Below are 24985 nucleotides of genomic sequence, written 5' to 3' on the forward strand. Positions count from 1 at the left end.
CATAAACCCAAGAGGAAGGGGGGTCAAAACAGACGCATCTTCATTTCTTCCAAAGGACATTCTGTTCAAAGCTGCTGTTGGAATATTTGTCGCACCCTTGTGCTTTTCTGGGCCTGAATTAGCAATCTCAGGAGGAAAACCTGCTGCGTTTTGCAAATGTGTGCAAATAACAAACATGCCTGTTACATCCTAGGCAGACTCACTGCACACGCATTAGGGCAGGTGGCAAAACGCAGCCATGCAGCCTGGAGTGAAGTGTTTTGCACTTAGTTGCTTATGAGAAATTCAGCGTTAGAATTTAAATGCCTTTCTGGCGCAGGTGCAGTGTAATTGTTCCATTTCTCATAATAAAACTTTGCTTGGAGGAAAATGCTTATATCTCTGAGATGTTGATTCTAATTCCCGTTTCTTTTTGTTTCCATTTTCTTCCCTTTTTTTTTTTTTTTTGGTGTGTTCTTTGTTTCTCTTCACAGGAAAAAGTAGAATATGCCTTCCTGATTATTTTTACAGTCGAGACATTTTTGAAGATTATAGCGTATGGATTATTGCTGCATCCTAATGCTTATGTTAGGAATGGATGGAATTTACTGGATTTTGTTATAGTAATAGTAGGGTAAGTCCCTTTTACTTTGGGGAAATGTTTACTCGGAAAATGGGAGGTGGGGGTAGAGAGTAACAGAGAACACAGTCTCTTTAGGGAATGTGATTGCTCTTTTATGCCAGTGATTGCACCAGCCCCTGTCAGGAGTCCTTAAGGACTGGTGATGCCGCTGTCAATCTCTGGGAAGAGGCTGGTTTGAATTTTCTCATTATTGTTACTCCTCTTTTCAGTAACATGTTATAGAAGGGAGTCTAAGCCCCTAACGTGGGAGGCTTTACCTTTACAGGGCCTTGGACCTCCACAAATAGACCAGCCCTGCTGGTGATTAGAGTCAAATGAGTAGAGCTCTTACTACTTAGCACCATGTTAACTTAAAAAAAAAAATTAATAAAGCCTTCATAGCACTGGGGTACTCTGCTATTTAATATCCCTTGAGCAAAGTTGTTTTTTTCTGCTGACTTGTGGGAGAAGCTCTGGCTTACTATCTCATTTTAAATAACTAAACAAGTGTCTAAATAATGTCACATATCTGGAATAAAATGAAATAAGCTAAAAAAACGCAGAGAAGCAGGTGTTCTCCCCAAAATCCTGTTGCAGGAAGAAAACATCAGCAGTTTTAGTTAAAGGAGAATGTTAAAATAAAAAACAGTGGCATGTGTTACTCTGGTCCTTCCATACCTGGAAATGTTGCCAGCAAGAAAAAGATGAATCGGTGTCAGAGGAATGCTGGGTCTTTGGACCAAATACCCACATAGGAAGATAAGTTATATCCCGTCTCTGAGTCTTGGGTACCCTAGCTATAAAATGAATTGCTCCTAAAATTACATTTATTTCTATAGAGAGAGATTTTTAAACAGCCTTTCTGTTTTCATCTTCATGACTTCAGTCAACTGCCTTTTTCAGTTGAGCAAGGTAATTTTTCTTTATGATGATCTTTTTGTTGTGAATCCTTTGGTTTTTCCTTGGAGACTAATTCTGCTGGGTATTGGGAGAGTGGGCTTGGTTTGGGGCCTGTCCTTTCAACCTAGGAAGTTAATATGGGATCCAAAGCGGTGGCCCAGTGAGATGATTAGACTTGTGGGGAGAAAAAGTTAGCACCTCACAGGTAGAGTGCACACTGCCTGGGGGATGGGCACGGTACAAAAGCAAGTTATGTAACCAAATTATTTGTACTACCGTGATATTCTGAAATAAATAAATAGTAAAAAAAATATAAATGAAACATTTATCAAAAAAAAAAAAAGGAAAGAAAAGAAAAGAAAAAGTTAGTTTTTGCAAAAACCACCACAGTACACTGGCATCTAAGGCATCGTTGCAAAGGCAGTCCACCTAAAATGAACAGCTGGCAGATTTGTGCCATACCTTCCTTTGGCGGGGGCTACTCACAAGGAATGGCAAGCAGAGCCCTGCAGATCTCTTGGTTCTGGAATAATTTTGGGGTGCCTTTTCTGCCACTGGACTTTTGTTCAGCTAAAAAATAGAGATGCTTAGCTCCATTTCTTTTGTCACCATGCTATGATCGCTTTGTCTTACTGCCTGGAGACATTTTTCACACAATAGCACAGCACAAGGCTAGGGAACCAAGAGGAGCATGGTGGTCTCATTGGGTTAAGGAGATAGAGACAAGAGTTAGGGGAGGCTGAGTAGCTGAAATGTGAGAGGTAAAATATGGGAAGAGAGAGAGCTATTCAGAGAAAGAGCTCCATAAATATGCCTTGGGGTCCTCTTCAGTTTTGGCTGAAGACTAAGCTACGCTTTCATAGGTGTGAGTCTGTGACGCCAGGCAAAGAATACTATTAGGGAAAAGAGAAAAGCTGGGGGTACATGGGGTTGGGGGGGAACTGTAAAATGGATAATAACAAGAGCTCACAAAGGACTGGATGGTGTTCAAGTTCTGACTGCCCAGAGTGGAATGACTTCATTAAATTAAACACCCTGGATTGTCAGTAGAGACCCCACAAATGCCATTATTAGTAGCGCTAAACTTGCTGTAGAGCAGGGGTCAGCAAACTATGGCCAGTAGACCAAATCCTAGCCCGTCTAGCCTGCCACCTATTTTTATAAATAAAATTTTATTGTAACATAGTCACATTCATTTGTTTACATGGTTGAGTTTGAGTAGTTTAGGTTCACAAAGCCTAAACTATTTACTATCTGGCTCTTTATAGAAAAAAATTTACCAATGCCTGCTCTAAAGACTACCGAAATTGTTGCTAACAATGTTTGAAAAGAAATCTGGAAAGGAGCAAACTGATATGCAAGTAACTTAACGGCCTGCCAAAACAAAATCCAGCACTCTTTAAAGGAAAACAACAAAATCCAAATACTTAACAAGGTAACATTCAAAATGTCCAGCGTCCTGGAAAATATTACTGGACATATGAAGAAATGTAACCCGTAACCAGGAGGAAGTTTGATCAATAGAAATAGACCCTGAAATGACAGAGATGATAGAATTAGCAGAGAAGGACTTCACAAAAATTTAAAAACACCTGTTATAAATATGTTATGGACTTAAAGGGATACATGACTATAATGAAGAATGATGGGACATATAAAAAAGAACCAAATGGGACTTCAAGAGGTGAAAACTATGTCTGCAATGAAAAATTTCCTGGATTGGCTTAACAGCAGTTTAGACACTAGGGAAGAATAAAATAAGGGAATTTGAAGATGTAGCAATAATACAAAGAGTAACAATTAAGGAAAAAAATGAACATCACCTCGGTGACCTGTGGGGAAATATCAAGTGACCTAACATACTTATATTTGGAGGCTCAGAAGAAAAAGGGAGAAAGGGGAGACAGAAAAAATATTTGAAGACATGGCTCCAAAATTTCCAAATGTGATGAGAAATACAAACTCACAAGTCCAAGAATCTCAACAAAGCCTGAGCAAAATAAACATGAAGAAAGTCACATCATAATCATAATAAAATTGTTAAAAATCAAACAGAAAGAGAAAGTCTTGAAACAGAGAAAGGACATCTCAGACTTCTTAACAACTATGCAAGCAAGAAGACAACAGGAAGATATCTTTGAAGTACTGGTGGAAAATGCCAACCTAGAATTCTTATTCATTGAAATATCTTCTAAAATTGAAGTAAAAATAAAAACTTTTTCATACTTTCCAAAGCTTGAGAATCCAAGACTAATACACCTGTGCCTTAAGAAATGTTAAAGGCAGTTCTTCAAGCTGGAGGAAAATGATACCAGATAGACATGTGGATCTGCACAAAAAGAATGAAGAGTATCAGAAAGGGTAAATACATGGGTAAATATGAAGACATCTTTGTAAACTCATTTTGAAATCTCTTTCAAGATAATTGTTTAAAGCAAAAATAACAACACTGTATTGTGGGGTTTGTAGCTTCTGTAGAAATAAAATTTATGACAACAATAGCACAAAAGACATAAACAGGGAAATAGCCATATACTATTGTCAAGTGTTGATACAGTAGCTGGAGTGATAAAATATTACTTGAAGTTAGACTGTGGTAAATTAAAGATGGGTATTGTAAACCTTAGAGCATGGATTGGCAAACTATAGCCTGTAGGCCAAATCTGGTTTAAGCCTGTTATTCTTTTTTCACATTGACAAAGTATTTTACTTGCCACCTGCTTTGGCAAATAAACTTTCATTGTAATTCAGCCACATTCACTCATGTCTATGGCTACTTGGTATTATTATAGCGAAGTGGAGTAGTGGTGACAGACCTATGGCCTGCAGATCATAGAATATTTACTATCTGGCACTTTACAGAAAATTTTTATTGACACTTGTCCTAGAGTAGCCACTAAAAAATTAAAAAGGTATAGCTAAATAAGCCTATAGTACAGATTACATAGAATTAAAAAAACTTCAATCCAAAAAAGGCAAGGAAGAAGAAGAAAAAGGAACAATGGACAGGACAAATAGAAAATAAATAGCAAGATGCTAGGTTTAAACCCAGCTAAACCTTCATTAAAATCCAGAGTTTATCAGATTATACATATATAAAAATAAGACGCTATAGTGTCTAAGAAACCTATTTTAAATATAAAGACACAAATAATTTGAAAGTAATAGGATAGAAAAATATATACAATGCAAAACTGAATGAAAAGAAAGCTAGAGTGGCTATATCAATATCCAACAAAATAGACTTCAGAGCAAGGATGCTATCAAGGATAAAGAGAAACATTTCATACTGATAAAGAAGTCATTTCATCAAGAGGATGTGACAATCCTAGATGTACATATGCCCAATAACAGAGCTTCAAGTACACAAAGCCAAAACTTGTAGAACCAAAAGAGAAATAAACAAATCTACAGTTATAGTTGTACATTTTAGTACTCCCTTGAGGAGTATTGATAGAACATGTAGACAGAAAATCCCTAAGGATGTAGGGAGACTTAAACAATACCATCAACCAACCTGACCTGATTGACATTTTTTGGGAACGTTCCCCCAAACAAGAGCAGAATACACATTCTTTTCACATGCACGTTGGAACATTCATCAAGAAATAATATTCCAGGCCCTAAAATAAATGTCAGTGAATTTAAAAAGATTTGAAATCATACATAGTTATGTTTTCTAAGTGAATTTAGCAATGTTTCTGGACAAAAGGTCAGTGTAAAAAATCACAGGAATTTTTATATACTAGCCATAAACACTTGGAAAATGAAAATTTAAAACATTGCTATTTACTATAGCATTGAAAAAGACGAAATATTTAGGTATAAATAGTTGACTAAAATGACAAAACCTTGCTAAGAGAAAGAAAACCTAAATACATGGAGTGATGTAGCATGTTCATGTATTGGAAGATTCAATATTGTTAGGATATTAGTTCTTCTCCAGTTGAATTATAGATTGAATCTTAATCTAAATTCCAGCAGGATTTTTGTAGAGATTGACAAGCTTATTCAAACATTTCTATGGAAATTAGGATCTGGACTAGCCAAAGAAATCCTTAAGAACAAATATGGAGCCTGGTTCTAAGGCTTACTCTAAAGCTACAGTAGGCCGGGCTGGAGGGAGGCTCGGGAGGAGGCTGAGGTGGAAGCATTGCTTGAGGCCAGGAGTTCAAGATCAGCCTGGAAAGCATAGTGAGACCCCATCTCTACAAAAATTACAAAAAATAAAAAAAATTAGCTGGGCGTGATTGTGTGCACCTGTAGTCTCAGCTACTTGGGAGGCTGAGGTGGGAGGATCATTCAACCTTAGGACTTGAGGGCTGCAGTGAGCTATTGCTATGCCACTGTACTCCAGCATGGGTAGCAGAGTGAGACTCTGTCTCTAAAAAATATAAATAAATAACTAAAATAAAGTTATGGTAGCCAAGATAGTGTGATACTAGCATAAGGAGTAGACATAAAGACCAACGGAACAGAATAGGGAGTCTAGAAATAGACCCATAAGTATGTGACCAGTTGATTTTAGACAGAAGGGCCTTGAAAATTCAATGGATTGAAGAAACTCTTTTCAACAAATGGTGCTGGGAACAACTATCCATGTGAAAAAAGTCTCCATTACCTCATCCCATACACAAATATCACCTTAAAATGGACCATAGACTTATAAATAAAATCCAAAACTATAAAATTTCTAGTAGAAAATAAGGGAAAAATCTTTATGACCTCAGATTTCTCAGAACACAAAAAGCACCAGCCATAAAAGAGATAATTAAAAAATTGGACTTTATCAAAATGTATGACTTTTCTTCAAGACAATGAGGAAAATGAAAAAGCAAGCCACAGATTGGGAAAAATATTCACAATATGTATATGTGACAGAAGATTTGTTTGCAGAATATACAGAGAACTCTTACGACCCATAGTAAGAAGACAACCCAATAAATGGCAGAAGATTTGAACAGATCTTCACAAAAGAAGATGGGTGAATGCTCAGCATTGCTGGTGATTAGAGAAATGCAATTGGAGCTACGGCAGCACTGCATACTCACTAAATGTAAAAAGACTGGAAATACCGAATGTTGACCAAAATGTGAAACAACTGGAACTCTCATACACCACTTGTGGAAATGGAAAATGGTATAATCACTTTGGAAAAATTTGCCCATTTCTTGCAATGTTAAACATACACTTACCATATGACCACATTACTAGTTCTACTCTTAGGTATTTATCCAAGATAAATGAAAACATATGCGCACAAAAAGACTTTATTCATAATAGAGAAAAACTGGAAACAACCCAAATATCCCTCAACAGGTGAATGGAGAGGCTCTTTGTGGTATATTTATATAGTGGAATATTACAGAACAGTAAAAAGAAATGAACTGATGAATGTAACAACTTGGACAAATCTCAAAAACAGTATGGTGAGCAAAAGAAAATAAGCAGAAAGGAGAACATATTATGGGATTCCATTTATATAGATTCTAGAAAAGGAAAAAACCTATAACAATAAATAGCCAAGGTTGAGCTTAGAGGAACGATGACTGCAAAAGGACACGAGAGAACAATTTGAGGTGTTGGAAATATTAATATATCTTGATTATGGTATTTGTTACTTGGGTTTATACATTTGTCAAAACTCATCTTATTGTACACCTTAAATGAATGTGTCTTATGTTTAAATTAAACTGCAGTAAAGTGACAAAGTAAAAAAATCATCTAGGAAACTAATGCATACTGGACTCTGGGTTTAGACTGCCAGATTATTTTTATCTAAAATATACACTAAATTGTAGTCAAACAGTTGAAGAAAAACTTTAAAAAAGAAAAAATACGAATCATGATGTCTTCATTTGAATCAAATTCCTACTCACTAAAGTTTCCAACTGCAGTCTGTACCTCAATCCAATGGATTTTCCATTCCAAGTCGACAGTGACCTATTGCTTTTGTCAGGATTCCCAATAACCGAGACATTAAGAAAGTAATTGATATTTTTAAAATGTTAACTGTTAATGTGACCACAAGAGAACTCAATGTGTCTACCAGAGCTGACGTTATTTCTTTAGAGAAAAGTTTGCTCTAACTCAACTTTTATCCCACTCCTCTAACTTTTCAGTAAAGATGTATTTCAAGCATGCAGGCTCCTTAAACTTTTGTGTAGAAGAATGTGGCTCATTCCGGTGCTTCTGAATTTTGTCAGTTTGGGCAGCTCCTTGCCTTTTTTCTCCTGTCTTGGAGTAAACTTTTAATAACAATCTAGGAACCATTACTGCTTTCTCCTCATGTCCTTACCTGTTCAGAAACATGATAGTTCTTTTGGTAGGGGGAGTAGTGAGGAGAATAGAATCACAGAATTCTATTTAGAATGGAAAGGTCACTCTTTGGGTCACTTCATCCAGTTTTCTCATGGTATGGACAGGGAAACTGAGGGCCAGAGAAAAAGGACTTTTCTAAGGTCTCATAACTCTTAGGAATGGAAACCAGCCTGGCCCCTTACAGCCTGCGCCATCTGGGAACGAGCCTGAGTCTCTCTGACTTGGGCTCCTCTGTTAACGGGAGAGAGACATTTTTCACCTGTTTTCAAGGGCATTGCTGAGGACTAGGGAATAAAAGGACCATGAAGCGTGCATTGCAAAACACCGATATTTGAAAGCAGTCTTAAGTCACCACCTGCATAAATTACTTTCCCAACCCTTTGGGATGAAAATTCCTGTGGCTTCCACATTTCAGAAGAGTTTGAGGTTTTCTTTCTTCTTTTCTCTTGGTTTTTATGAAGCTATGAATTTGTTTTGGAGGAGAGACTTTTCACTTTAGCCTTACTGCAGGGGGTTACAGTAATTAAAAATATACGAATGAGAGAGAAACCTGTCATAAATTTGATGTATTTCCCTCGTCATGAGAGAGCCTTCCATCTGAAGCTCTGTAAAGGTAGAGACCTGGCTTATTTTCCCTCCTGGCTGGGTTCATTGCACATTTGCTGTGCTGTTATTAAAACAAAGGACTGGTCTGTATATGCCCCAGAATGACATGGCTACCCGATCAAGGCTGCAATCAGACCACCCTGGGTTTTATAGACTTAGTGTCTTGGCAATCCGGAGGCATGCCGGTGGGGGCAAAGTTTCTGCTTTGGCTGCTAATTACACTTCAGAAACCTTTTCTTTGTTGCCGGGCCAATCATGCCCACAATCTGATTGGCCAGAGTTGATGGTGTTCGAAACGGGTAAATTTATATTTATTCTGAAAAACGAGCGATAATTCCAAAGAATAAATATTTATTTGAAAGAGCAAAAGTAACTGTTAAATGAGCAGATTGCCTGCAAATAGCTTTATCCAAAAAACCTTCTTGGAGTAGAAAAAAATTTATTGTGTCTGCCAGATACAATATTATTCACATTTCAAAAGAAAAAATGACGGTATTAATGCCTTACCTTAGGTAATTGCTTTTAGCCTTTGCACGGCTTAGCATCTGTGATTTACGTCGTTCGCTGTGCCTGTGAGGAGCAGGTGGGGGTGTGTGTCAGTGACTGCACTGGAAGTGGCATAACATACTACGATGTGGGCCTTTGAAGTTACTCATCGGTTCATTCATCATATATTTCTGGGCACTTCCTCTGTGTCAGGGACTGTCGTAGGCACTCGGCGAGAACAGACTACATGAGCAAATGAACAAAACACACTAAAACCCTCTGCCCTGTGGAACCTGCATTCGAATGGGGCCAACATACCTGTATTTGCGTGTTGGCTCTTCCACTATTTGTGTGTCCTTGGGCAAGTTACTCCTTCCCATCGAGTTTGTTTTCTCATTTGTAAAATGGTGCTAATAATTCCTGCTGCATAGCATTTTGTGAGGATCAATGTAATAACGTATATGTAGTGCTTGTTATAGAAAAGCTAGCCACCAAGGTTGGTATCGTAGTCACTTCAGTTTGTGACAGTTCCATTTGCAGTGTTGGGTCCCCAGTGAGCCCCCTCTTCAGTGGAGGTTGACTTTCTCGGGGACTCCATTGGCATGAAAACAGCTGAGATTAATCCCTGTCCCAGGGCATTTTGGAGATAAGGGTCCTGTTCGGATTTCACAGCCCAGTTCTTGCCTCTGCCTTGCCTGCCTTTTCGTTAAGCAGCAGCCGCACAGAATTAGCCCTTGTTCAAAAATAACTACCATTATCGTCCTATTTTGCTTCCATGGGTGACAGACTCTAACATTTCTTTCTTTCTTCTTCTTTCAGATTGTTTAGTGTAATTTTGGAACAATTAACCAAAGAAACAGAAGGCGGGAACCACTCTAGCGGCAAATCAGGAGGCTTTGATGTCAAAGCCCTCCGTGCCTTTCGAGTGTTACGACCACTTCGACTAGTGTCAGGAGTGCCCAGTAAGCATTTTTTCTTTCCTAGAGTCAGGAGCGTGCTGATTTTTTCTTCTGGGTGGGTCTCACGACCGTGAAACGGTGCTGCAAGGTGAGCTCCTCTGCGCCAGCCGGGGCCAGCAGGACAGCCACGGTAGCCTCACTACTGTCAACAAACGCTTTTGCTTGTACTGTCACTTTGGATCCCCGTGACAGCCCCGAGAGGGGGACAGGTGGTGATTACTGTCAGCCTGATTTTTAGAAGAGAGAATCTTCCCTTGCAGAGAGATGAGGCGGCGGTGAGAGGCCTTGTGTTCAGGCCTCCTGATTCCAGTCTGTTTTTCCTTCTCTGACAACACACTGCCATCACCTCCTCCACTCCCAGACCTGCCCTTGTGAGCGTGGTGGGTTACACAGATGAGGGTACTGGAGAGCTCACTGACTGCCTTTTATCAAAGTGGGGAGCAACAGGGGGCTCCCCACACCAGGAACTGTGCCTGTCCAGCTCTGGGGAAGAAGATGCATGCTTTAGCTTCCCCACCAGTGTATGGTGTAGAGTAAGGCCTGCCTTGAAGGTTGCTGTGAGAACTGCATGAGCTGGTGGAGGGAGGGCCCCTAGCACCACGGACACTTGCAGCACAGCAGAGGCTCTCAGTGAGTGACAGACTGTTGTCATCCACTAGGTCCTGTGATGCCAGTCAGTGCCAGGCCCTGGTCTGCCCTGCTCCAGACCTCCAGGCCAGGTTGAAGGCCCCTGAGTTGGAAGAGGTGTACGCTGCGTGTGCCCGGCAGGCCTCCTGTCCTTCCACAGGGAGTGTGGGGTTTGCCCCACTGGGCTCTGCTCTGGAGGGGACTTCTGTGTTGGGGACTTCAGAGGGTAGAAGTCGTGTACCTGTCCAAGGACTGGTGCTTCTGAGGTGGCTGCATGCGCGTGGCTGGCACAGGGATGTGGCACTGCAGGGTGTGCCTGTTTTCCACAACTCATAAAGCCATCAGAAAAGCAGAGGTCATTATTTTTTTGCCTCTCCAGAAGTTCTTCATGAAATTTTATTAAACCTACTGGCACTTATAATGCACCAAAATCCTTTGGAAAAAAAAATATTTCCAAATTTAACATTTTAAAATGTAGGAAGTGGTGTTTTATGTGTACTTGTTTTTCCAGATGGTTCATTTATTTTCATTGAAAAAGATCAGCACAAGTCAAAACCACAGAACTGTCTGGAATCAATTGAGAAAAATAGAAATACCTTGAAAATGACTGGCTCTGTTAAGTGTAACATGATTAAATGAGAAGTTCAGTGAGCAAACATGTTCTTTCAGATTTAGTCGTTACAGCTTAATCTAATTTCAAAGTAACCACGACAGCTTTTCCCCCCAAAGAGCAAATGACAGGACAGCCTGCCCTCCGGTATGTGGTGCACACAGGCTCTGGGGGCCGTGGCTTCGTGCATGAGTTGTGTGCGTGCAAGTCTCTGGCCACTGAAAGCTCTCAGAACTCGCATAGCATTGTGCTGGGTCCCTCGGCTAATGAGGTTTTTACTAATCAGCTAGTGCAGTGCTCCCAGATACTCTTGAGAATCACTTTTAAACTGTATTTCTTCCTTTCCCCAATAACAATCACTGTGAAATTTGATAGAGATCTGCATTTCACTCTCCCATGGGTCAACAGAGAGAATCTGGGGGTCTGAGTCTTAAATGAGGACTTTACGCCCATACTTTAACTGCCCAGGTGGGAAACAGTTGAGCCCCTCACACACCCAAATGGGCTTCTGGGGAAAGGGATCACGGGTTTGGGGACATGCTATTTCCAGTGCTGGTTGGTAGCTGTGGCCTGGTGATTTCTCCTCTAGTACCTGAAATTGTTAAAACTGCCCAGGAGTGCTTGACTATTTACATTTATCTCAGAATTGTCCAGTCCCTTCTAAAGAGAATCCTGACTGTTCTAAAAGGCATAATTTTGTGTGCATGTGTGCATGGGAATACATAGTCTTTCAATAAAAGGTAAATATATTTCAAAAAGTGGCAGTTTGGACATTTGTGGAGCTCTTAACAACCCATATTCAGTTAGCTGATAAAGGTTTATCTGAATTCAAGATCATCAAAGTGGAAAGGAACCCTAAAGATCATCTGTTGTATCTGTGCCTTTTTGTACATGAGGAAACAGAGGCCTGTTAAGAGCTGGGAACTAGTATAAGTTCTTGCAGCTGGTGGGAGGCCAGACGGGACAGATCCACAGACTCCACCTTCCTGCCCGGGATTTCTTTCTACTTTTACACTGCCTCCTTGGCTAGAGTCCCATGAGATCATCTGTACATGTTGATTATGTACAAAGGAGCTGAATGTAATGAAACTGTATGTTCACATTAAGGTACAGCTTTATTATCTTATAAATTTGACCAATCTGAAATATGATAGTTACTGTAAATATAAAAATATTCCTGAAGTATATGGCTTGTTGCCATAGAATTTAGAAGAGCTAACTGCCGGATGATGATTTTGGATGGCCCATTGGTATCTCAAAAAAAAAAAACCCAAAACAACAACAAAAACCTGTCCAAGTGGGTTAGAGCAGATGTTTTCTTTTCCTCCTCTCTCCATGTACTCCTTATGGGAGGCAAAAATATTGAATAACTTTGAACATTTAAATATCAGAAGAGCAGGGCTAAAGTTACTCTCACCCCTCCTCCCTCTCCCTCCTGCCTCCCTCATTCCAGGAGGCCTTCTTTGAAATGCTTATTTTTGTTCAGGGTGCTGGGATTTGCGTCTAGACTCTGCCCAAATAATTGGAGTGCTCCACAGGTACCTTTCTGGCATTCCCACTCAGATGCTGAGTTCTTGTCTCATCCGGATCTTCATCCTCCCCTACCCGGAGAGCCCCAGCACTCTGGAACCCCCTCTCTGCCTGACTTGCCTACTTCTGTCCTGTTGGTCTTTATAAAGCTGCTGCCTTTTGCTGATGGACTAAAGTCTGGCTCCATAACCCAAATTCAAAACCCAGAACTACCTGGCTGCAATCTGCTTTTCTTTCTTGATATTATTTTCCACTGTATAACCACCAGGCAAGACGGGCCACCCCGAGCCCACATTGCGCTCACCCACATCTTTGCTTTTGGTACTCTGTCCCCTCCCCCTGCAGTGGCCTCTGCCCTCCTGTGGACATCCCTCCTGCTCATCCTCCAGGACCCGCCTGGAGGGAAGCTGCTCCCGAGCTGAGCTACCTGTCTTCACCCCTCTCAGAGGCAATGTCTCTCATCCTGCTTTAATCTGAACTGGTATTACTCAGATAGCATCTATGTGCCACCTTAGAGCAGAGTTATTTGTGTTTAATTCTATGTCTCCTTCTAGAATGTAACTTCTTTGAGAGAAGACACTTTATGTAAAACATCATCATATTGCCCCAAAACACTAAACTGTATGATTACCACGGGGTAGATGCTCAAAGTATTTTGTCAAATGGATGAATAAATGCATAAATGAATGATGAACTCTAATGTTGGGCCTTAGTTTTTCCATCTGTCAAGAGCAGGAGTTGGATTAGATGATCTTTAAAGTTCTTTTTTTCTTTTGCTCATCTCACATCCAGGCTTAAAATTAACTAAAAGATTTTAAATAGCCCTGAGTTTTATTGCCATGCATCACAAACAGAGCAGGCATCGTTAGGAATTATATATATGCATCGCGGAAGTGTCTTCCTGGCTCACAAACTTGTTTTTCTTTTCCCTAGGTTTACAAGTTGTCCTGAACTCCATTATAAAAGCCATGGTTCCCCTCCTTCACATAGCCCTTTTGGTATTATTTGTAATCATAATCTATGCTATTATAGGATTGGAACTTTTTATTGGAAAAATGCACAAAACATGTTTTTTTGCTGACTCAGGTGAGTAATGAAAATGGTAGCTAACCTAACTTTAAAAAATGTTGGTTTTCCTAAAAACAACTTTTGTGGTTTGGGGAAAATCTAAAACAAAACGGAAGAGAAAAAAAATGCCGAGTATACCAGAAAGTTTACCCAGCCAGTTCTTAGTGTGAATCATGTTCAGAACAAGTGAGAATTTAATCTCCCATTCCATCTGCATTTCCTGTGCAATGTGTCCTAGCAAACAAGATGGGGGACCTCCAACCCCTGAACCTGCAGAAAGCCAATAGATTGTGCTGTCTGAGCTGAAGGGGCTGTAGGAGTGGGTGCAGAGAGAGAGGGAGTCTGAGTAAAGGAAAGGGCACATTCCACTGAGGAGGGAGGATTTGAAATGGACCCTGAAGGACAAGCAGGCTTCCGAGACAGCATAGATAGGCAGTAGGGTGTTCCAGGCTCTGGCAAGGGTTCTCAGCGTCCCCTGGCTTGGGTGTCCTGATGTTTGTCTCCGGAGTGGTGCAGCCTGCTTACTCTGTTTGCAGATATCGTAGCTGAAGAGGACCCAGCTCCGTGTGCGTTCTCAGGGAATGGACGCCAGTGTACCGCCAATGGCACGGAATGTAGGAGCGGCTGGGTTGGCCCGAATGGAGGCATCACCAACTTTGATAACTTTGCCTTTGCCATGCTCACTGTGTTTCAGTGCATCACCATGGAGGGCTGGACAGACGTGCTCTACTGGGTAAGCAGTTTGAGGAGAGAGTTTTTTCCTTGGAGAGAGGTGTTTCATTAGCTAGAGCCATTGGAGAGTTGGCTGAGAAAGAAACCCTGGAAGTCAGTTCTTTGGGAAAGGAAGCAGACCCTCTTTTCATCTTCCTGGTCCTCCAGGGCCGTGGTTTCAGTTCTAGAAAGTTACTGCCTGATGTTGGCTTCTGACCTGTGAGGCCTCCACTCCCAGTGCTGCCTAGAGAACTGTTGCCATGTGCCCAGTCGTCCCCTTTAGAGGAATTCCAGGAGTCTAGGGCTGTCCTTATTAAACTCCAGGAGAGCCAGAGGGTCATTTTCCAGGTTAAGAAAGTCCTGGACTTCTAAAGGCTAAAATTGACCTCAATATATAAAGGCAGGTTACTTTATTAGATCCCAAAGAGAAGAGAGGGAACATAAATTGGATTCCTTTCATGCTTTCCAAAACTCAGTACAACCTTAAACCCAACATGAGTTTTCCCCTATTATAATATTTCCCTTTTGTATCTTCAACATTACTATAAATCCACCTAGCCCAGGCCCTCAGCTCTCTTCCTTTCTATTGGGAGCTGTGAAATTCTGGCAGAAAGGGTAGAAAAATAGCACGACAGACTTCCAGGGCTGGTGGACCCTTGTAGCCCACCATGGAAACAGCTGGACACCCTTTCAAGGCTAGGGTCTCATTCTTCTTGTTCCTGACAGAGCCAGAGGTATGAATAAAGTTCAGTAATATTTTAACAGCCATTTCCCGGGGCTGAGTTTGTTTGGTAGAATTTAAAAGGCTCACAGAAGTTTGGAAATTGTTTTCCCTGGTATAAGAGTTACTGTGAAAAAACAGCTAACGTGATTTTGAGCCTAAACCCAAGTCCAAATGGGATTAACCAGGATTCCAATTAATGAGTTGTTAAAAGGAAATTAGTAACAAAGTACTTCTTGAATGGGCAGCTTCTGGTTAGAAGGCCTGCAAATTGAGAAGTAGCTTCTGACAATTTCTAAATTTTAGATGCTTTATAGGATTTTATATTTCTCCATAACTTCAGAGAATGTAACATATAATAGTTATAAATAGATTTTTGCTTCTCTTCACCAGTGAGCATTATACTCATAGGATTGTAGAGGTCCCTGTATTTTCAATATTAGACAAAGAAGGTATGTTTTACCTTTAGTCTCTAAAGTGTGAGTGTAGTTTGATGAGGTTTAAGCATCACCAACATGTTATATCTTGTTTTTCCCATGTCCCTTTCTTTTTCTGATTGTTATAGGAGAGTGTGTGTCTGTATGTGTGTGTGTGTGTGTCTGTGTGGGTATGCACATCTGTTATTTATATTCACAAAACAGTGCTTTTTCATGGAGGAGGAGGAAGAGGGAGATTATATTGGATGAGCCAAGACCATGGCCATGCACGGGGCCCTCAAGTTAGGTGAAGGGTTCATTTTCACTATTCTAAATTGCAACTCCTAGTCAGATAAGTTGAGGCCTCAATTCCAGGCTCCTCTTAAAGTTTCTGGGAAATAGAAAAAAGATTATACAAATAGCCCAAACTCTGATCTTTCCCCCCAAACAGTACAGAAAACAACATTTTGATTTTTTTAAAAAATAAAAACCTGTGACTCCTCCAAGCTTTGTTTTTCTCCCAATTGTCATGGTAAATTGTCAACTGCTGATCCAACATGCCTTGACTAATGGACAATTTTATACTTTATGTTATATTTTTGCACATTAATTCTCTCACAACAATTTCCTGTTGTCAAGCAAGTGGAAACCCTGGGAGTGTGTGATTAAAGGAGAAAAAACTTCATGCAGCCAGAAACAAAAGTTTTCACTTTGTTTTTCTGAGAACTTTTAAGTATCACCTAGGATGATATAATTATCATCTTTATTGTTAATATGACAATCACAGGGTTAATAATTTGACAATATAATTATATTCTCCATGAGTTACATAGCATCTTTATTCTGATGGAGAAACTCAAGTAATTCATAAACATTATCCCAGTCTGTATCCATGTATAGAAGGTCTAGGATCTTGAAGATGGAGGTAGTGGAATGTACAGAGATGACTAAACATCTCCAGGGGCCCACAGCAAGTGGCTGTGGTCCTCGGTCTAGAACAGGGGTCTGCAAAGCTTTCTATAAGGGGCCAAATAGTAAATATACTTGGCCTCGCAGGCCATGTGGTCTCTGTTGCAAGTATGCAACTCTGCTGTTGTAGCTCAGAAGCAGCCATAGATAATAAATGCATAAATAAATGGCTGTGGTTCTATTACAGTTTACTTATGGACCCTCAAATTTGAATTTCATATGACTTTTATGTATCAGGAAACATTATTTTGATTTTTTCCCCAACCATATCAAAATGTAAAAATCGTTTTTAGCTTGAGGGCCATAGAAAAGCAGGCAGGCGGCTGGATCTGGCCTGCAGGTCCTAGGACTCCTCTGGTCCAGACTAGAACCCAGCACTCTTTCCTTGGCATTCTTCCACTCGTCAGCAGTTCATGAATCCTTCTAGAACACTAGGGGGCAGCTAGGTAATGTCTTCCAGAGTGTTCTCTAAGATCTTACTCTGTGAAATCCATCAAGATTGTTTTTAATTGTTGATGGCATTTATTAACTCATCACAGAGATAGGCAGGGGCCAAGGAGCCAAATCTTCCTCATATTTTATGGGCCAGGGTCCGCTGGGAGCCACACAGCTGTGTTCCACAGCAGAGCACCCCTGGCCAGCACAGTGCCCGGCACAGAGTAAATACCAGTGACTAGTACCATTCTTCATATGTACCAAGCGCACATTGCCCCATTAGTATAGATGGGCCATGTTTGAGCATCTATTTTATCCACAACTATGGCATAAAGGGAACATCTTGAGAGATAAAGGAGATTGGGTTTTAAATATTGATTGCAAGCAAATTTCTCAATCCTTTAGGCATTTGTGTATGGTGGACAAAGTCTTTCTGGGGGCATTGTTTTGCATCTAGTTAACTTTATATTCAGCCAGTGTTCCCAAGGTCATTTATGCCTTAATTCTCAAGAGTGTCTGGTAAATGACTGGCAGAGTCCTGAGAAGGGAAATGCAGGTGGATCTAATGTGCAGAAAGGTACACTTAGGCCAGAACTGTTATTTGGATGTATCAGGGAGTGAGATCGTTAACCTCTGGTGGCTGGAGAGGGCTGGTTGTGTGACTTTGGGTAGGTCACTGAACCTCTCTGGGCCTTAATTCCCTTGTCTACAAGATGCAGAATTAGATGACATGGTTTAATTTTTTTTTTCAATTTAGAGGAAATGTTTTTAACTGTAGGAAATTAAAAGTATTGGTTTTAAGAGAGCTATTCATGTAAATCATTTATGGCAACTTGCCTTAGCACCAAGCTCTTTTCTCAGTGCACATACCTCTGGAGGTGCTGGCTGCCAGACCCTCACCAGAAGCACTCACGGACAAGCTGACAATCTCCTTCATTCAAGGCACCTAGGAAATTTCCCTCTAGGTAGTCAGCTGAGGGCTTGCCTTTTCTTATTCCATCTTCTGGGAGTTACAACCAGGATACCAAGTTTCTAATAGTGTTTTCAACAGTTAGAAAAAAAACAAAAATCCTTAGGTTGGCCTTTAATTTTAGACATGAATGTGCATTTCAGCCTTTCAAATGGGGGAAAACTGAAGCTAAAAAGAAAATTATTTCCTGGGCACCAGGTGACACCCCATGATGACTTTAATATAAATATTTTTTTAATTAATCTAAATTGAAGTGCTTCAGCTCATGCTGATTTCTCTATTGATAAAGAACAGGCCGACAAAATTCCAAACAGAGTCTCTATTTTCATTTGGGTATTTTGGGGAACAACTTGCCAGTTCTGATTTTTCCCTGTGTATATGGTAAGGTCTAAGAAATACTCGGCTCCACAAAGGGGCTTGGGTTGAGAAGGATTAGCAATGGGGGAGAGAGAGGCTCTTAGAGCTGAAGTTGGCCTCCCTTGTGCACCTTCTGGTGTAGCGATTTGGAGTCCCCTGTGGTTTGTGTTTAGCCACCGGCCTTTTCCCAGCCCTCCGCAGTCATTCCAGGTGATACTTCTGATCTGAGCAAATGTGAGTCTGCTGAACACCTACTCTCAAGATTTTCCCTTTGAAGTGGAGAAGATGGCTGTTACCAGAGACATTCTCTGGAACAGCAGACTGAGGCCTGAAGGAGGGTTGGTGAGGCAGATGGTTCGACTGACTGTGCCAGAGTTGTGCAAGACTGGGGTTTCCTGATGGGAGCCCTGGACCTGTCCACCCGCCCCTGCCCCACGTACCTTTGTGGAGGAGAACAGGCACAGAGATGTCTCTCTGGCAGGTGTGGACCCAGGCTGGGTTCTGGCTGCCACACCAGGCGGGCTGTTTCTTCTCCACACATGGGTTTTTAAATAAGTTTAGTGGTGCAGTTGCTTTGGAAGAATTACGCTGTGCCTTCCTGATGAAATTAGTTTATCCAACTTAATTAGATCAACAATTGCAGCCACGGCCCTGGCTCATTCATTACTCTAATTGCCAATGTAAGATGTGCAGCCTGATATGAGTTCTATTAAGCACATCAGTTTTCATGTGGCCAAACAGGTGTTTCATGAGGGATTTAATGCCCTCTCCCTCGACTTCAACAACAGATGTTAGGTAATTTTTTTTAATGTCCCCTTTTCCTGTTTGGCTTCTACATGAGGCAAACATTATGAAATGTATGAGCCTCATTCTGTAAAGCTAAAACCTGGAGCCAGATAATGTGCAGGAGAGCACATGCTTAGCACCCTGGGGGCATGCACCTGTGAGGCAAGAGATGGCTCCGCCCAGACTATATATGATTCCTATTGGCTGGAGAGTCTGGGTGTTCCAGTAGGGTCATGCCTGGGGTCATCCATTCTGTTCTCTGGCTGGTCTGTAACACCTCCTGCCTGGGACAGGTGTTTGCCCGATGTAACACTGACCCGTGCTGCTGGAAAGTTCTATCCAGATGTGATCTTTAAAGCACCTGTTTGCTCCAGCATGAGAGCTGCTCACCACCAAACCTCCCCTAGGAGGGTCTGACATGGAAACTATGTCTGAATGTGAACCTGAGCTTGTCTGGAAGTGGGGACATGGGCTGCTTCTGGCTGAGCCCTTTCACCTCTAATCCCACTCAGTTCACAACTGGAGCTAGTTTCATGGGGGTCCTCTAGGTCAAAGCTAGGGGTGGGGGAAAGGGCTGCTGTCCTCCTCCAGAGTCCTTTCTGTGGGTACAGCTGACAAAAAGCCCATTACTAAAAGCACCCCTGAATATGTCAAAGCTAGTTGACCTCTGAAAAAAAATGTTTGCTTTCCATTAGTTGTGCTTGTACTTACGGATTGCAGATAATCCAGATCTAAAGTGGGTCAGGTTTCCTTGGGTAGGTTGGCTTCCAGTGGAAGGTTATTATGTTAGGAATTTTTATTAATAAAAAGAGTTTATAGAGTCAAATGTTACAAGTTTGTCTCTATAACTAAGACTTTTCCACCATCACAAATTTTAAAAGCAAAGAAAGTACTAACAACTTGGGCAGAGTAGAAAATAGGTTCTAGCTAAGCACTAGTTTTGTCCTTTACCAAGATCATTTCTGAAAATCACTTGTCAAGACAGTTTCCTGATAAGAGCCAAATCCCAGCTGATTTCCCTACGTGGGGCTAAAATCTGCTATTTAGTCTGAAAGCCTTGATGACTCTTGGGGGCTCTGTGTGTGTGTGTGTGTGTGTGTGTGCGTGCGCGCGTGTACGTGTGTTGGGAATGTATAGTGGATGTGCATTGGCTGCTGTTGTCTCTGATTTGAATCTAAGTAAATGTTTAATTAAATGTATAGAATGCTGTCTCTAATGTGACCCTCTCTCCTTATTAGATTCTCTTATTAACCCACTCCTATGAGACCATCTTATTTCTTGCAGATGAATGATGCTATGGGATTTGAATTGCCCTGGGTGTATTTTGTCAGTCTCGTCATCTTTGGGTCATTTTTCGTACTAAATCTTGTACTTGGTGTATTGAGCGGGTAAGCTACACCTCTTTCATCTTGAAAGCAGAGTCCTGAGGACAGTTGCCAAGACCACACAGGCTTTGCGGGATGGGGGCCGCTAGGAGGGTGCCAGACACTTTTACGTGTCCTCCGAGATGCTTTCTTTTCTGCTGAGCTTCCCAAATCAAGCTGTTTCCTGGAACCTGACCAGCCTTCATGAAAGAAAGCTATAGAATTATTATTGACCAGAAACTAATCAGCATTGTTGCTTGAGATTTAAATAATTTCCATTGCTTGCCCTTTTGTCTGTTCTAAAATGAGATGCATTTATAATTGCTTTATTGGTCTGGATCCAAATATAATGCAGATTAATTGGTACAAAACAGTAGCTAAATGAGCTGGGCTGGGCCAACTTTTGGTAGGCCACATTTGTAGGTTTCAGCAGAACTTGTCCTTATTTGAAGGAAAAAAACAGGAGGACTTAGGCCCAGTCCCTGTCCTAGAAACACTAACCATCCAAGCTCTGAGTGGTCTGGCAGCTGCAACTGGGGCTCTGCTCTTTGTAAATGGATAACTGATAACTGATCTCCTTACGTTTTACAGGTAAATGATGCGATAGGATGGGAATGGCCATGGGTGTATTTTGTTAGTCTGATCATCCTTGGCTCATTTTTCGTCCTTAACCTGGTTCTTGGTGTCCTTAGTGGGTAAGCAGTTGGATCCGTGTTGCACATTCTCCTGCTGCCACGTGTAAGGCGACTCTGCGTGTCTCCCAGCTGCTCCCCGACAGCTTCTCTGCATGCGTTTGGACTCTGACGTCCCCTCAGTGTGTTGCTTTTGGATTGAACTGTGATTCTTTCTGCCTGTGTCTGTCTGTGAGATTCTGTGTTTCTGATGCTTGCCAAACACTATTAATTTAATGAACACGTTTCCCTGAAGCCAGTTCTATTAGTATATGAATGTGTAGAGGTGGATTACAAGTGAGTACAAGGATTCCCAGCCTCATGTAGCCCAGGAAAGGGCCCTGGTCTCCTGTGGTTTTGTTTCTATTAGTTCAGTACACAACCTGGCCCTCTTAAGTCACCACGGTGCGTCAAATACTTCCAGTGGTGTTTCAGATTTTACTGTGAAAGAGAAATAAGGCTAGATTAGCACATAAATCCTGAACGGTTTCAAAATCTTACTTTATTAGCTTGGTTTTCTAGTCCTATCACATTGAGACTTGTCTCTCTAATTTCATTTTTAATCATAACTGGTGGAATCTTCCTTTAATGCAGAATCATGATCAACTTTTACATATTCGTTTCCCATGGCCTTATCATCCTTGTCATTGAGTCACTGTTTTCGAAATCCATTTTGTCTATCACCCCATCTCTATGGACTGACTCTCTGTAAAGAGGGTTGGGCAGAGACTGGCTAGGAAAGGGGACTCCTCGTGTGGCAGGCTGTGCCCTGGTGTCACTGGAGAGCCATCCCAGAGCCCTGCAGCTTTGCATCGTCACCGCCTCTCAGACACCCCAGAAAGTGGGGGGTGCCCCAGGGGAGGGAGCTAGGAGCTCTCTGGGCTCTCTCACAGGCAGCTTCTTCATACAACCCTTGCCGGGGTGGGGGAGCAACAGAGCCCCCAGAGGCCCAGCAGATACCAGTGTTCTCCAGAGGAGCCTTTGTCACCACACCGAGCCCAGACAGCCTCAGGAGGTGGTGTTGATGGATTTGATTCCAAGGGAATTAATCCGCTCCTCACTTACTTTATCTTGCTCTTTCCAAGGCTGCATCTCAGGGAAGTGATGTCTTCATGTATGCCGAGTTAGTGAAAAGACCTTTATCACATTTTTGGAAACACGGCCTTTTCCAGAGCAGAAGCAGAGCCTGGCTATCCATCTTGGCTTCCCTTCTTCATCTCCCTCAGCTGTGCCCCGCCTGTGTCCCGGGGGTCACGTTGTAAATCCTCCTGCGCCGACTGTGCTCAGTTTCCCACCGTGGACGCACACCGTCCTGTGAAACCCCCACCGAGAAATGGCTCTTGGTGGCCTTAGATTAGGGTTGGGATTGAGAGGGTGGCGTTTATTCCTGGAGAAACAACACTGTTTCTGATTTCTGCCACAGGAACTTCCCATACAAGGTTAGCAGCCATCCTGTTGTGAATTCCCTGGCGCCTCACGTCTCCTAAACCCAACTAAACTGACGGAGGCCTTGGAAACCACTAATTTTAACAGTGCCAGTGACATGCCTTATCTTTTAGCTTCCCCAGGCAGGAACCATTGCCCCGGAATGATGAAGCAGAGCTGGGAGCCAAATCATGAGGTGCTTAAAAAAAGAGAAAAGGCAAAGATGGGAGGAGGGGCTTCCCAGGATAATGGTGGGGTTAGACGTGCAGCTCTGTGGGAGGTACCCAAAGCGGGAGGATAAAAAAAGGCACACGCCCTCGTGAAACAGCCAGCTTACTGAAATATATTTCTGGGGAAAATAATAAGTTTTTTGAAAACATTATTTTTTTCATCAAAACAAAACTGAGATGAAGGAGAATGCAAATGACACATGAATGTTTAAAAGAAAACCCGAGGCTTCTCAGAGATTTCAGCCGTCAGGTCGTGCTATGTTCAAAGTCCCAGGGGCTGCACGCTGCCGCCACCCCACCCGTGAGGCCACTTGGGCAGGAGATGCTGGAGGTGCTTTGCGTGGAATAGGAACTTTGTCTGCAAGGCAGAGCCTCTCAGCCAGGCCCGCCGATTTGGCCAGCGTTTCCCGAGCTCCCATGGAGTGCCCGGCTCTGGGCCAGGACCCACAGTGCCAAGATGTCTGCGCTCAGGCGATCATTGTCCCGTGGGGTAGACCGTGTTTAAGCCGCACAGTACAGCACATGCTAGAGCAGAGGTGTGGACCAGGGGGCTCTGAGAGCTGCACAGGGAAGATGAGGGGACTCCCACGAGGAAACTGATGAGGGTTGGCAGGCCTCCACCTCCCCAACAATTTCCTCTGCTTCTCTGCCTGGCCACCCCCCTCTTACTTTCTCATTTGTATTTTTGTTGTTGTTAAAACAAATTAAAAAATTTTAAATTTGCATCTCAAGATTCTTCATAGTTCTTTTAGGGAACACTAGAGGTAGTGCAAAACGAGAAGGACATAAATGTTAAAGGAAAGACACCTTGTGTTGCACAGCCTCTGAGGGACTATCAGACCAACACAAGTGGAATCCCAGAAGCCCTGAATTAAAAGGCTCCACCTGTAGCAAGTCCAGGCAGGACCATGTTATTGCCTTCTCATGAAGGAGTGTCCGGTGATGCTGTGTGTCCCTCAGTCTGTTGACCGTTCTGGAACACCTGCACCTGTCTGTGCTCCGCTCCTTTCTGCGTGTGGCCATGCCATCCTATTGTATTCTCGAGCTAACTGGAATCTGCACATTTGATTTGGTATTGATACATTTTTAAAGCATTGTAAGACTGATGCTTTGGAAAAAATCTTTGGTTTTCTAACAGATACTTTTCCCGTCAAGGTGAGTATGAAGTTTGTGAACTGTACGCCCTGCGTAGCCAGGCGTAAACAGAGATGAGCACTTTTCTCTCTGACGATAGCGCTCTGTGGGAGGAGCTGAGCGTGTCAGTAACTAGTGTTGCAATTTAACGTTAAGTTGTCATTGAGGATATGGTTCCATTATGACCACGAACTGGAAAGGGTGTCTCCTTTAAGTGTACAGTTCGGACAGATTATGTATATCTCATCTTCTCACGCTGGCTTTTTAGAAGCTTGGGGATTTTTTCACTTTTAAAATTATTCATTTAGCTGCTTGCCCCCTTTGAGGGTTTCATCTTTAGAATTGCTGCTGGGTTCCCAGGGGCAGCGTGGGGGTCGCAGGTGGTGGGCTGGCTGACCCTGTGCTGCTTCTCCACTTCAGGGCCCACCTGCCACCAGCCATACCTGTGGCCCCCAAGGTGGAGGACTCCTTAGGCTCCTGAGGTGTGGCTCAAACACCCAGGAAGGGGGCTGGAAGACCTGGGATCTGTCCTGCCGGAGTCCCATGCTCACTCTGGGACTGCACTTAGTTACTCTGAGCCTCAGTTTCCTCGTCCCTCAACCAGGGATATCCTGTTTTGCTGTCTCCCTCACAGGGTGGTTTTTAATCAACTAACAATTGCAGAAGGGCTTCTAAAAATATAGAAAGGATTTTACTGATTGAACATATCCCTATTTCAAATCCATGGATCTTCCTCCACTCCTCTTCCTGGGTGAAGTGGGAGCAGTTGAGGGGGCTCTGGGAAATTCTGTGTGGCATTTTCTGGATTTCCCAGCAAGTGACCCTGCTTTACACACACATTAAGGTTGTACTCTGTGTCACCCAAGAGGTGGCTGTGGAGGGTATGGAAGTTCTTTGTTAGATAAACAGTGTTATGCAGGTCTGAATTGTCGTTGCTAAAGTTATATTCGACAGGGTTTTTTTTGCACAAATAGAGGGGAATGGCATTTCTGTAACATAGTGGTTGAACACACCAACGTTAGAAACAGACAACCAAGACTTGGATCTTTGCTTTATCTTTTACTGATTGTGAGATTTGGGCAAATTAC

General features: G+C 42.2%; 1 protein-coding gene across 4 annotated transcripts in view; it reads left to right on the forward strand.

Annotated features, from left to right (window-relative positions):
• CACNA1D (calcium voltage-gated channel subunit alpha1 D) overlaps nt 1-24985 on the forward strand; it is a 309771-nt gene that overhangs the window by 151293 nt on the left and 133493 nt on the right. For 2 of the 4 annotated variants that reach the window (XM_069475891.1, XM_069475893.1), the window contains exons 4-8: nt 474-613; nt 9734-9876; nt 13574-13726; nt 14245-14441; nt 20358-20461. In XM_069475891.1, the coding sequence (XP_069331992.1) occupies nt 474-613; nt 9734-9876; nt 13574-13726; nt 14245-14441; nt 20358-20461 (737 nt within the window). Of the gene's footprint in view, nt 1-473; nt 614-9733; nt 9877-13573; nt 13727-14244; nt 14442-20357; nt 20462-21028; nt 21133-24985 lie in introns of all 4 variants that reach the window. The other 2 variants (XM_069475890.1, XM_069475892.1) reach the window with 1 other exon arrangement.

The sequence above is a fragment of the Eulemur rufifrons genome, chromosome 7, assembly GCF_041146395.1.
Source record: "Eulemur rufifrons isolate Redbay chromosome 7, OSU_ERuf_1, whole genome shotgun sequence".
Classification (NCBI taxonomy): Eukaryota; Metazoa; Chordata; class Mammalia; order Primates; family Lemuridae; genus Eulemur; species Eulemur rufifrons.